The sequence below is a fragment of the Cynara cardunculus genome, unplaced genomic scaffold, assembly GCF_001531365.2.
Source record: "Cynara cardunculus var. scolymus isolate 2C unplaced genomic scaffold, CcrdV1 Un_Scaffold_1227, whole genome shotgun sequence".
NCBI classification, from domain to species: domain Eukaryota; kingdom Viridiplantae; phylum Streptophyta; class Magnoliopsida; order Asterales; family Asteraceae; genus Cynara; species Cynara cardunculus.
This window is the reverse complement of record NW_020200708.1, coordinates 4,668-17,581: the sequence shown is the minus strand read 5'-3', so window position 1 is coordinate 17,581 and position 12,914 is coordinate 4,668. Positions and strand designations below refer to the sequence as shown.

Below are 12,914 nucleotides of genomic sequence, written 5' to 3'. Positions count from 1 at the left end.
GTGGGGCTAATGGTCGAGAGACCATTGATGTAATTCACTAAGAGGAGGCTATTGGTAGCTCTGACCATCAAGTTACTAACATCTGTACCATATTTGTTAAAAGCGCATAGGCTCTGAGGCTCACAAGGCTCAAGGTCTTGGGCTTTTTTAAAGTTGAGGCTTGGCGTATTCACGAGGCTCAATAAGGCCCTGCATCTTGGCTGAGGCGCTTGTGGGTGTCGATGCGCCTCATAAGGAGTTATTAAATACCGAGTCAAACCCTAATATTAAGTCCTCTCTTAGACTTCTTAAAAAAGACAAATTAAATAGATGACCTAAGTCAAACCCTAATATTAAATACCCAATCCTTAGAACTTCAAGCCTCCCTCTCTATAAATATCCAAACCTTAAAACTTCTTCCTCACAACTCACGCCTTAAACCTTTCTCCCTGCCTCTATCGAAGTACTGTTGGTTGCTGCATTGGAGGCTTTGCTTCATATTTAAGTTGTGTGTGTGCATATATACATATTTTAATAACATGCGTCTCTCATTCTTGAGGCCCGCGCCTCACGCCTGCGCCTAACGCCTAGGCCCCAGGACCCATTTGCACCAAAGTACGCCTTGAGCCTTTAACAACTTTGATCTGTACAACTTCTCTGTATTTACTATCATACGTAAAATGATTTAATTGTGTTGGGAGTGAATTTCTCATGTCATGAAGTGCATTTGCTCAATCATACTGATACTTTATTTCATCTTATGTTCGTGCACAGGGTTGGTGTTGCTAGCTTTATTAGTCTGTTAGTTCAAAAGGTTGGAAGCAGTATTAAACCATTCACGAGCATGCTACTGAGGCTTCTGTTTCTAGTGGTCAAGGAAGAGAGAAGTGCTGCATCGAAGCGTGCCTTTGCAAATTCTTGTGCTTTTGTCATAAAATATGCACCTCCCTCCCAGGTTCAAAAGCTTATCGAAGAAACTGCTGCTTTGCATACTGGTGATAGAAATTCACAGATTGCATGTGCGCTGCTATTAAAAAGCTATGCATCGACAGCTGCTGATATCTTGAATGGGTATTATGCAACAGTTGTTCCGGTTATTTTTCTTTCAAGGTTAGCTTCAGAAACATACTTCATCTTTCGACCCAGATCTTATTGAATCTGTTATTGGTATCCACATATGAAATATGTTATGCCCATACGAGCGAAGGGTCCGGAAGAGAGATTAAAATGAGTATTCTAGCAGACATTGTTAACCCTCCTTGTAAACATACCTACTGGGTAATTATCATAGGATCTTTGTGTTAATTCATATGAATTGATCTGAGACTGTTGCAACTTATAGTTTATGTTTAAGGATTGGGGATAGAATTGAAAACAAGATATATCAAGGAGAGATGAGAAGATAGAGAGGCTGAGGGATTTCAGTTGTCAGCTTTAGTGTATTTGTTAGGTGTTTTTGTAGGTTTATACGTCTATGGAGAAGGCTTGGGGTACTTACCTTAAACTGTTCAAAGAGGACAGATATTGCCTGGAAAATACAAGTTCTACAAATTTGATTGGGTCTTGGATAAGATATTTTAAACCAATATCACCTGAAAGTAATTGGGTTATAGAGAATCATCACTGCGCATCTACCCATCCTTGTTCTTATTACTAGTTTGTTGTTGTTAGTGCTCAGCCTATCTTCATTTATCATTACCCATAGCCTGAACCTAGCCATATCCAGTCCTTATTCACCTCAGAACTTCATACTCTATTGTGGTAGTACATTTTGGGTATCTTCTTCACTCTATTATATACACAGGCATTTCAAAAAGTCATGATGTCCTTTAGGATTACATTGCTTGAAGATAAGCAGGATTTTTCTTGCCTTACCAGTGAAATATAAACCCTTAAAGGTGATTCATCATCTCTAGCCACCTTTTACGGTTTTTATTTGCACAACAGTTGACTTTGTAGGGAAGGTAAATAGAAGAATAGTTTGCTCCGTAGATGCCATTACCTTATTGAAACCTCTATTCCATTAGGCTTCAGAGTTTGATTTATGAAACTACTTCCTGATCACAAGCCACAATTTGTTTTGTAGCCTTTGATATCAATTTTCTAAATAATCTACGATACGAATGTGAGTCATATGTTATTTTTTCTATGGTTATGCAGGTTTGAGGATGACAAGAACGTCTCTAGTCTATATGAGGAATTATGGGAGGAAAATATGACCAGTGAACGTCTCACCCTTCAGTTGTATGTAGGTGAAATTGTTGCTCTAATAACTGAAGGAATTGCATCATCATCTTGGGCTAGTAAAAGGAAGGTAGTCTCATTTGTTTGTACTTCCTGTAAGCTCCCATTTTTATTTAATGCATCACAAGTTTAACATAGCTTCTTCTGTTGCTTTTTATGTCTTTGTTTATGTTTTATAGGCAGCCAAAGCAATTGTAAAGCTTTGTGAAGTCTTGGATGCATCTGTATTTTCATATCATCAAGTGTTGCTCACTTCTCTTATGAATGAAATCCCTGGTCGTATATGGGAGGTAGGTTTATCTTCTTATGTTTCAGCAGGCACCAGAAGACCAGTCATTGCAAATACTTGTTTGTATTCCAATTACTTTGTTAGTTATGGGGTTCGTTTTACATTTACCTGTATGCTGCTTCTTTGCGTATATGACCAGGTTAGGTACTGCGCCATATTATTTCTGTCCTATATAAATGCTAGTCTAGCTAAGGACTTGTTTTTGTTGACTTACGCCTTGCTTTCTAGAAATTTTGGGCTTTTCTTTTCTGCCCTAAGAGGAGGGGGTTGAAGAGATCGCTTTTTAATGAGTGAAAACTACAGTGAATTGGGATCTTTTAGTTCTTTTTAAACTTTTGTGCTATTCTTTGACCAACTTCTTTTCTTTTACATTTTTCTGAGAGACCAATATACTACTTCTCCAATCCTATGTTGCTTTGAATGTCAAACTTGTGTTACAAAATTATAATTTATCTTGTACAGTTTAGCATCAATCCTTCCAGTATTTATGATACTTATTGCAAGTTTTGACGAAGTTGTTTTTTCCTGCAAAAATTTAAATATAATATTAGTTTTAAAATTAGAAGTAGTTTTTTTTTTCCGCATATGAAGTCAAATTAAGGCAATTTTAGGAACTGTGCATGTGATGAAGTATTGTGCAAATCTCTAAAGTATCCGCTTCTATTACTATCCGCTCTTTTCTGCCTGGTACGGATCTTGAAATAAATGATTTGAGCTTTGTAACAGACTGGTAGATATACTCGCTATATTCTAATCTACAATACAGCTCCTATGAAAATCATACGTAATTGTATTTTGTAATGTGCATACTGTGGTAATTCTTTTCTCTCTCTCTCAATCAATTAATATGAGAAGATGATAGGCAGACCTCATTGTCTTAATGAAATTTCTTGGAGCCTAGATGTTTAGCTTATTTTGGAACCAAGTCACCCAGTACGCACATACATCACTCTCACCTGCACCTTTGTGAATACTGAATACCTACCTTTATGAAGTCCTGAAGTTCATTTGTATTACTATTCATCGGTTTAAAACTGTTACCTTGTAATTCTTTTAGTTAACCTATTTTTGAATTACTGATTCTCACCTTGTGTTGCTTATTTCTAGCTTATGTGACTATATGTTTATACCAGTAACTTGATTGTTGATAGTATTTGTGGATTACAATTTTGACTACCTTAAAATTGGACATATGAATAGTTTATCATCTCTTTTATGATGCTCGTGTACATGAACTCCCAAATATATCTGATCCTAATCTCTATTTTAACACAAATTTTTAGGTATGATAATATGACCTTGGTGAAAAAGATGAATTGCATAAATGAGCATGGAATAAAAAGGGCTCTTCTCTTGCTTTTGCTTTTAGTTCCTTTTATTCACATGTAAATTTCAGTACTTTATGAAATTTTGATAATCTTTTTGCAACTGTGTACATGTGTCAATTGGTTACGTTAAATTTATGGAACATTGCATCTAGAGCGCACAGCAATATGTCCAAATGGCAAAAAGGTCTCTAAAGTTTTTGTAACTTGCCTGAATGCAATAGATTAGAGGAAAACCACAGACATCTCATTTTGAAGCTATTTTCTTTTGAAAAGGGAGTAGAAAGTATAACCCATTTGGTTATTTTACTTGGGGAATATCTACAGGTTAAGTGGATTATCCATATGTCAGGCAATGTTCCATGCCACATTAGAAGCTCAAATCTTGTTAACCCTTGGTGGTATTCCTGCTGGCTATCAAAATGTTGAGCGTCTTATCTAATGAGGCTTACATAATGCCAAACATAGTCATATTGCTATGAGTTTGTGTTGATTTACCTGCTGGTTCATACTAACTAATGGTAATACCTGACAGGGAAAGGAGGATCTGTTGGAAGCGCTGTCTTCTCTTTGTACTTCCTGCCATACCGCAATTTCTGCTGCTGATCCGTCCTGTGAAAGTGCCATCTTGAGTGTTGTAACATCCGCATGCAGTAAGAAAGTCAAGAGGTTTCGTGATGCAGGCTTTCAATGTCTAGATAAGGTAAAAAAGCCATTTCTCTTCTAAAGAAGTCGATGCTTTTTCGGTCAAGGTTTTAAATATGTTAGATGAAGGGGAGAAATAAAATTTAAGAACATAATGCTAATAATACTCGTATCCTATATATTCACTCAAACTGTCTTGATCAAAGGAACAAAACAGTAATCTACCTTGAAATCTTTGATTGATTCATCAAATCTTGTTCATGGAAATCGTGCATTGCCACCTCATTATCATAATGCATCTCCATCAAAACAGTGATCTGCCTGGCTACTCATGAAAAAAGCAAACCCACACTTGTGACCATGCAAAAAATGCTTTACTTTTGTGTCCTATGGAACTTCGCAACACAACTATTTTTGTATCTCAATGCTTGATATATTATTCGTTAAACTGGAAGGTTTTCTGAAATGATATCCTTAGAAACTGAGGTTTTAGACACCACACTAAGATTGTAGAGACCTTTCAACTTAATTAATTAATAACCTCCTACTACATAACATCAAATGTTGTGCTATACCTAAGCTGCTGCAAATTTGCCCATTAATCCAAGTGGCGCACGTTTTGCCTCCTTATTGAGATACACGGAGTGTGTTACGAACCTTGTTTCACAACCAAAGCCAAGCGGAAACGATTGAAGTAAAAACAGAAATTGATAACATAAAAGCATTTCGATGGATCGTAATTACAATACACAATCTAACCTTTAATACACATATACTAAGACACAATTTAATACCAAGACCATATACAAACCGATACAAAACTCGACTATGGCGCATACTTTGGTAGCTCCCTTGAACTATCCACGTGTGCCTCCAAAGCACCCAATTGTGATACATACATAGAAACTTAAACAATTGAATTGTAACAATTGTTTAGTGATATCACATTCTCATGTCAATACATATAGAAAACCAATTTACAGCCTCATTATAACAAGAAGCACATGTTAACATACTCATGTAATTCATGTTGTAAGAAATCTGATTTCCACCGGTAGGTGTCTCAGCTTTCTGCTATTATTCTGGAGCCCTTCGTCAAGAGTGCGGGTTCGTTTCTACGACCCCCTGCCACAGTCTTACTGCCTCTATGATTTATGCTCCGCCAAACCTCACTTGCTTGATAGTGAAATCTTTGGTGAACCATGTGTATATATATATATATATATATATATATATATATATAAAAGTTCATTGAATTACATGAAACATAGCATGAAAGCACTTAACATGCATAAGGCTTGATTCTAGTTTCAAATTCCAAGTAGAAATTATAGAAAAACCTCTGAAATTTAGTATGTATCACAGGTTTTATTCTAAAGGCCCTTGCTTACCCTTTCCTCCTGTTCTTCTCTCTTATGTTTTATGTATGTGTGTGTGTTTTGTTATAGAGTTTTCTGATTGAGTTTGCAAGTAAAAGAAGGTAAAGAAATGAGGCTGTCCTAGTTATACAAGAGTTGAGGAGGTGGCACCAAGTGACCCGCCACTTCACATGGCGCCCTCCAACACCTTCTGCCAAAATAAAAACACCTTTTCACCTCCCACAGGCCTAACATCCCCTTTTTCCAGCATCTTTTTAGTTCTTTTATTAATTTCATAGAGCCCCTTTTTTTCCAATTCTTTTATCATCGTTATTTGTTTTTTTTTTTTTTTATTTAGTTTTAAGACTAAAATTCTATATTGTTTTTTATTTGATGTAATATCTTCTAAATTCTTCATTCTTTTTATAAATTAATTACACCGTTACATTCACCTCAATAGATATCATATTACCCCTTGATCACTATATTATTAATAGTTTTTGACCTGATAAATCATTTACTCGGTTTTTAACTTTCTGCACACTAATAATAAGCAGTTAGCAAACTGATGGTACCATTTAGCATCGATTTGATGGTGTATAAGTACACTTTCTTAACCTCTTTAGATTGGCTGTTACAGAAGGTTCCAATTGTAGCTGAACTTGAATCATAGACCAAGTAATAAGGGGCTTAAGGAACCTTAACTAGGATTTCAGGGTAATCAAGAATGGAAGGTTGAAGAATCAAGCCAGATCGGATCAGGTGGGACAGGAAAAGTGAGCAGACTCTTTAATCGTAACTTTTGCAGAAACAATTCACTTGATAGGCCATCACTCTACCACTTGTTAAAGAATAGGGTTATGCGGGAGTGATCATATTGTAACTTAGGAAAACACCTCTTGAGAATGCCATTTATGACCTATACCCCTTTTGAGCCCTAGAATCAATGATCACTGTATAGCTCTTGTAACAAACCTTGATGGGAAGGCATATCTATATCATTATTCAGAGTGAACATATATGGACCTGAAAATTGTCTGTAGTATTAAGGCCAAAAAGATGATTAAAATTTAGACATCGCATACATCTAAGAAACATAAAAGCATTGAAACGAATAGATCGGAGAGTTTGGATTACTGATCTGTAGGAGAAAATGATCAAATGTTGAGCCACAAGGGTGGTGCCTGATTGGTTTGAGCTTGGCTCCAAAGGTCAAAAGTACCTGGAGGTCCCAGGTTCAAATCCAAGGAGGAATAAAAATCCCCTTGTGGCCATGGAAGTTCAAAAGCAGTGACTCCGGGCTATCTGCAAAGCAGGTAGTCGCCCTGGGATTAGTCGGCTCGCATAACGGGTTGGATATCTAGGTTAATAAAAAAAATGATCAAATGTTGACTGCAATTTTATGTTGTTATTCAACTGGATGCTTCTCTAGTGGCGGCATGGGCTCATTGTGGGGTAAGATTCTAGTATGTACTTTGGTGGTAGTATGACAACCTTCAACAGTTTGAATATAACGAACAATGTATCTAGATATAGAAGGTACTGAAACAATTGAATAGCAGAGCCCGTTTTGATTCTGGCCATCTTATCTAGCTGGAAATTCTAACATTTCTCTCTCTCTCTCCCTCGCTCACTCTCTTAAAGTATTTCGTAGGTTAGTTTGCTTTTTTTCTCTAATTTAACTTTTCCTCACTCACTATAATGTGTTTTTATTCCTTTAGTTGGTGGATGGGTTTATTATTAGAGTTTGAACTTAGTGGTATACTTTCTTGTTTTCAAGCATTGCTTTGTGAACTGACTTGACTTGCATATGTTAATAGGTTTTAAAAGCCTTCAAAAATCCAGACTTCTTTAGTGTGGTCTTCCCGTTGTTGTTCGAAATGTGCAATTTGTCCTTCAACTCTATATCCAAACAAGTGTCTTCACCAAATGATGGTGACAAAGCAGGTCAGATATGCTTTTTTCTTTCCAAAAGCTTCAATTTCTTCAATAGAAGTCTAGATATCCACTTTCTATCGAGATCATGTTTAATTCATAATGCTTTTTTTACGTAATCTGTTCATGTCGCTATATTTGAAGGGTACATTCCATTTGATGATATGTTTTGGCGCGAATCATGTGAGCCTTCTAGATTGCACTTGGAACATGTTATAATACAAGTACTTCACTTTCAGCTGCTTATGTCTAAATAATATAAATAATTATGCCGTAGGTCCAAGTAACATGTTCTAGTTTTTAAATAGTGTTCTTTGGTTAAGTTCCATACAACCTCTAAACAGATGAGAGCTTTCGTTGTAACTCTAAAATCAAGGAGATGCCTTTTTTGAAGCATGATTATTTATAATATGTGAAATCATGGTATGCTAATATAATTTATCATGGCGACTCACAATCTTACATAGCCTTGCCCTAGCTGCATAACGGTTGCAGGTGTGCACCAGAGCAGAGTGCCTAGTGCAATAATACCTGGTTCTCCAATAGATTGATCTGCAATAATACCTACAGCTTCGCCCAATTGGACCAGGTCGTCATGAGCTGGACTCTAGCCATAACATAATTGACAAAACCAAGACGGGCTCCTACAAGTAAGGGGGTTCGAATAGAGATTGGTTGTGCTCTAAAAGTTATAAATCTATTGACAAGTCCAACCCCAATATCTTGATTYCTAGTAGCAATGCATCGCGAACCTATATATATATATCTCATCTGCTAATACATGCCCGAAGAAAAGTCCGAATTAAACCCTTATTTATCTTAACCTTAGGTTGATTTACTTCGCCGAAAGGGAGCAAAATTGTTCAAAACCTTATTCTTATCAGTCTTGATCTTATTTTTGTTAGGTTTAAGTTTGACGAGAATAATATTCCACAACTAGCAATTAATTTATTTTCAAACCAACCCATTTACCATCTATGTGTTGATTGACTAATCCTTTATATTGGAATGGTTGAAGAGTCAAATGGTTTGGCAATTCCTCATGAGGGATGAGGTGAATCAGCATATATTTCAAGGAAATGAAACAAAACGGTGCCCTACGGCAACTAGTTTCACATAGAAAACTACCTTTTTTGTGTATGATAGATCTCGTCTCTATGTGCTGTATCATATAGGGTCGCATCTAGAATCTTATATTTTTCACGTTGAATATGACAAAACACAAATAAAGATGTTAAAGAACACACTCAATAATTGTTCTTTCAGAATTGAGATAGAGAGAAGGGATGGAAAAAGGGCGGAAGAAGAGAGGAGATGATTACTCTTGGAGAGATATGTTGGTTTCACAACTCTTCTACTATAAAGCAAAAATTGGAGGTCATCTAATTTGGACAAGGTGACTTCTAAATGTTAGGAAATGGTTGTTGGAGAAACTAGCCAGTAGATGTTGTGTTGCAAAATTTGAAGACAAATTTGCACCTATAGATCCCAACAAGCCAATCAGCATATCAGTATACCCCTATGATCGTACATTGGATTCCCTAAAATAGCGTAGGGACACCCTGCCTTTTGACTTCTCAGTATAAATGCCCATTGATGCTATTTGACTATTGGACCATATCTGGAATACCCTTGAGCAGAACATGTTCATGTCTAGCCAATGGTTATGCTGAGGTCCAAACAGCACCTCCAGCTTTTGTGAGTGTTATCATACCTAGTGCATTTTCATGTTTATCTCTTTGCAAGTATAAGCAGATATGGTTTTTAAACAACTTAGCTCTTTATGTAACATTTAGAGATGCTGAACTTGGTTTGCAAGATAATACCTGTTAAACAAACTCCTTCTAGACTATGGTGGGTGTAGGGTTTCATGTCGAAAGTAACATTTTAAAAATGCCGCGGAAAAATTTAAATTAGGTTACTTTCATAGAAAACTTTTCAATAAAGAAACCTTATCCAGATCCAAAACGAATCTAAACAAACCAAAGGGTACTTAGAATTTTCCCTTTGAGATTGTTAGTAGATTCTGACGGAGCACTAGAAACCAAAGTAGGTTTCTTCTATGTAGATCCACACACGAACACGTCTGGCCTCCATAGGGTGTAGCCCGAAACCCTAGATTTCTAGTATGTGTATTATCAGGAAAAGAAAATAGGTTTCTTTTTTGTTTTTTCTGATAATCTTTAAATCTAAAAGATTGATTAGCTTCTTTAGGCTTAGGCCTATCACCTTATTTATAGGTGGCCATTGGTGTTATAGATAGACCATAATTCTCAAACATGGGCGGGGCTTGTTATAAATCATTAGGCCTATCTATTTAAAAGTTCATTAAGCTTAAATAAATGTTCTATTTAATTTTATTAATCGTTAATAAAATTATATGTAAATACATTTACATATAAAACTCTGTAATTATCATAGTTACATTTTTAACACATACTTTAGCTATTCTGCTGGAATAACAATTTAATGGTCAACATGATATTATTCGTGTTTTTCATCATCCATATCGAAGCATAGGTATCCTTTCCATGTGACCGTATAGGTTTACGTAGTGCTTGGCAATATTACTGTGTGACACGTGTTGTGGGGGAATATAAAAACTTATGGTGTGTACTTTCAAGGTAAAATAATGGGTTTCTCTGTATTAAAATAGGGGGTCTCCAAGTAATACTATTTTGGTGCTTGTCGTTTATTTTTCTTGACACATTTTGTTACTTTTGATGCTACAATCTAGAGAAATTTTAAAATTAGAAATCAATTTAGGATAGCACTTGTACAAACCTACTAAAGAGGTCATTCAAAGCTTCAGCAAATAATTAGCCTAAAGTGACCTAGGTCATTGCTTTAGGCCCCAACCTGCTTTGCACTTTGCTAAGGATAACCTCTTATGGGACCGAGCATTCATGAACTCAGCTTAACACACATCAGAAAAGGACCAAGAGAAAAGAAAAGAAGCAAAGAAGACGATGTAAATTGCAAGAGAAGAGATAATATATTCTATACCTGGATTGATGATTGAGATATTCGCTTCATCGAAATTGTCATTGTTAGTTAGACAACAATTGTGGCATAGATATGAGCTGCTGATTGATAATTAAAGCATGATCAAATTTATCATCAAGAAGGGGATAAACAGAAGCAGATATATTACTTTCCCGGATGTTAATTGTTCCTTACTTTTTTGTAACACAGAGGCAAATCAGACAGACGATTCTTCTGTTCCCCATGACAAGATTGTCGATTGCATTACATCCTGTGTAGTTGTTGCACGATTAAGTGACATTCTCAAATGGCAAAAGGACTTGCTACATGTGTATTTAAATTCCCTAGCACCTGGTATTCCTTGGATAGGTATGCACTAAAGTACTTGTTTATTTCACTTTCACTGTGGTATGTCTTTGATATGATACTTAACGCTGTTGCGAACAGTTAAAGTTTCAGTCTTCACGTCCATTAAAGAGCTATGTTCAAGGATAAATGAAGGGTTGAAAGACACGGATAAATCTAGCCAACATGTTGATACATCAGCATTGGCTATAGAGGTAACAGAAGCTCATTGCCAACCATCTTTCTGAACTAAATTTATAATTGTTGGATTCTAATTGTAATTTGGTTTTTACCTCCAGCTATTTTATTCTGTGTCACCAAAAGTGATTGATTGTATAAGCATAGTAAAGATTGCCCAGGTATGTCATTCTTTCTCATGTCATTTACACTCTGTATATAAAATGTACATAATGGTGTTGGCTATTCATTGCAAGATATTGAAAGGGATAACTAGGGTACCAGACTAGATACGAGGACCCATAGCTAGTGTGGTCGGGCAGAAAGGAGTTGGAGAGGTCGGGAGTAGTGTAGGCTAGGGATATGTATTAGCTTTATGTGTGTTTTGACTTGCCTTACCTTTTGTATGTTTTCAATGGTACCCATTACCTTTTCTTATTTTGCGGATTCTATGTTCATCATGTGCTGGTCTTTGTTTATTCTACCCTTTTTCTCACACTCTTGCACAAGCCAGGGGTATTCATGGAAACAACTGCTCTACTCTTTTGAGCTAGAGAGGAGGTCTGCGTACATCAATACATCTCACCCTCAGACCCTACTTCCTAGTGGGATTTACTGGCAAAAAAATATGCTAGATTAGACGGATCACACCAGCAGTTAAGCCCGGACCAGTTACTAGAAACATGCAGTTTTGTTCCAGTCGGTCAGTCACTCCTGGTCAGGGAAGAAAAAAATTTGCAATGTTTTCTGCTATGTTTCTACACCCTCCTTCCCAAAATAAATGCCTGCCATGCTACACTTACATGACAGTTTTACCCTCTTAATAACAGAGGGGGTAATGAATTTCTCTTCTCACGGTTAAAGGTAAAATTGAAAAACAGACAATTACTTTTGAAAGTCGGTACTTATTTGAAGACAAACTAAAATAGAAATGTGGACGGTAAAGGAGTATTACCAAAGACTAAAGCTAGCAACTATCTAACCAATCATTTTTCTTTTTCCTTGCAAACTCTCAGGTTCACATTGCAGCTTCAGAGTGTCTTCAGGAACTGACGAAGCTATATAGAGACCTTCCGGAAGTACCCATAGCTGAAGTAGGTTTTAAAAACGAGCTTCTTCATCAATGGGAAATCGAAAAAAACGAGCAGGCCAAGTCATTAATGAAGAACTGCATAGACATTATTGACAGTATAGAACATAAAAGTGTGTAGAAACCTGCAAAAGATATGGTTCCATCTTTTCTGGCTTTTGTAAATTTGTATCAGGTTTTTGTTCTATTGTTTCACATCGGACGCTTGAACCAAAGTAGTTATTCACCACAACTGGTTGAACCCTAATTCGAATCTATCGGTGTTGCTACTTTTAACATGGCTAAAAAGTTAGTTCCATGAAGGAGTCCACTGGTTTAGACTTTTGAATGGTTTATTGCATATGATATATCAAGTCCTTGTAAACAATATATTAGTATTGGTTTTTAAAAGTAAACGAAAAATCATGTCATCAAAAGTAGATGCATTTAATGTTGTTTGATTAGAGCACTTTTGTTTGAAATAACTATTTATAACACAACTTCAAAAAATAATTTGTCCTTGGTTTTGTTCCAGTTATTTGGTAGAGGAACTGGTTAAAAGA

At 36.2% G+C, this 12,914-nt stretch overlaps 1 protein-coding gene across 4 annotated transcripts in view; it reads left to right on the top strand.

The window, feature by feature from the left end:
• LOC112502316 (proteasome adapter and scaffold protein ECM29) overlaps positions 1-12,707 on the top strand; it is a 46,370-nt gene extending 33,663 nt beyond the window's left edge. For 3 of the 4 annotated variants that reach the window (XM_025106199.1, XM_025106200.1, XM_025106201.1), the window contains 9 exons: positions 754-1,089; positions 2,140-2,293; positions 2,403-2,513; positions 4,373-4,540; positions 7,661-7,787; positions 10,971-11,129; positions 11,208-11,320; positions 11,405-11,464; positions 12,299-12,707. In XM_025106199.1, coding sequence (XP_024961967.1) covers positions 754-1,089; positions 2,140-2,293; positions 2,403-2,513; positions 4,373-4,540; positions 7,661-7,787; positions 10,971-11,129; positions 11,208-11,320; positions 11,405-11,464; positions 12,299-12,493 — 1,423 coding nt within the window. In that variant the 3' untranslated portion in view covers positions 12,494-12,707. Of the gene's footprint in view, positions 1-753; positions 1,090-2,139; positions 2,298-2,402; positions 2,514-4,372; positions 4,541-7,660; positions 7,788-10,970; positions 11,130-11,207; positions 11,321-11,404; positions 11,465-12,298 lie in introns of those variants that run through there. The other variant, XM_025106203.1, reaches the window with a different exon arrangement.
• The last annotated feature ends 207 nt before the right edge of the window (positions 12,708-12,914 follow it).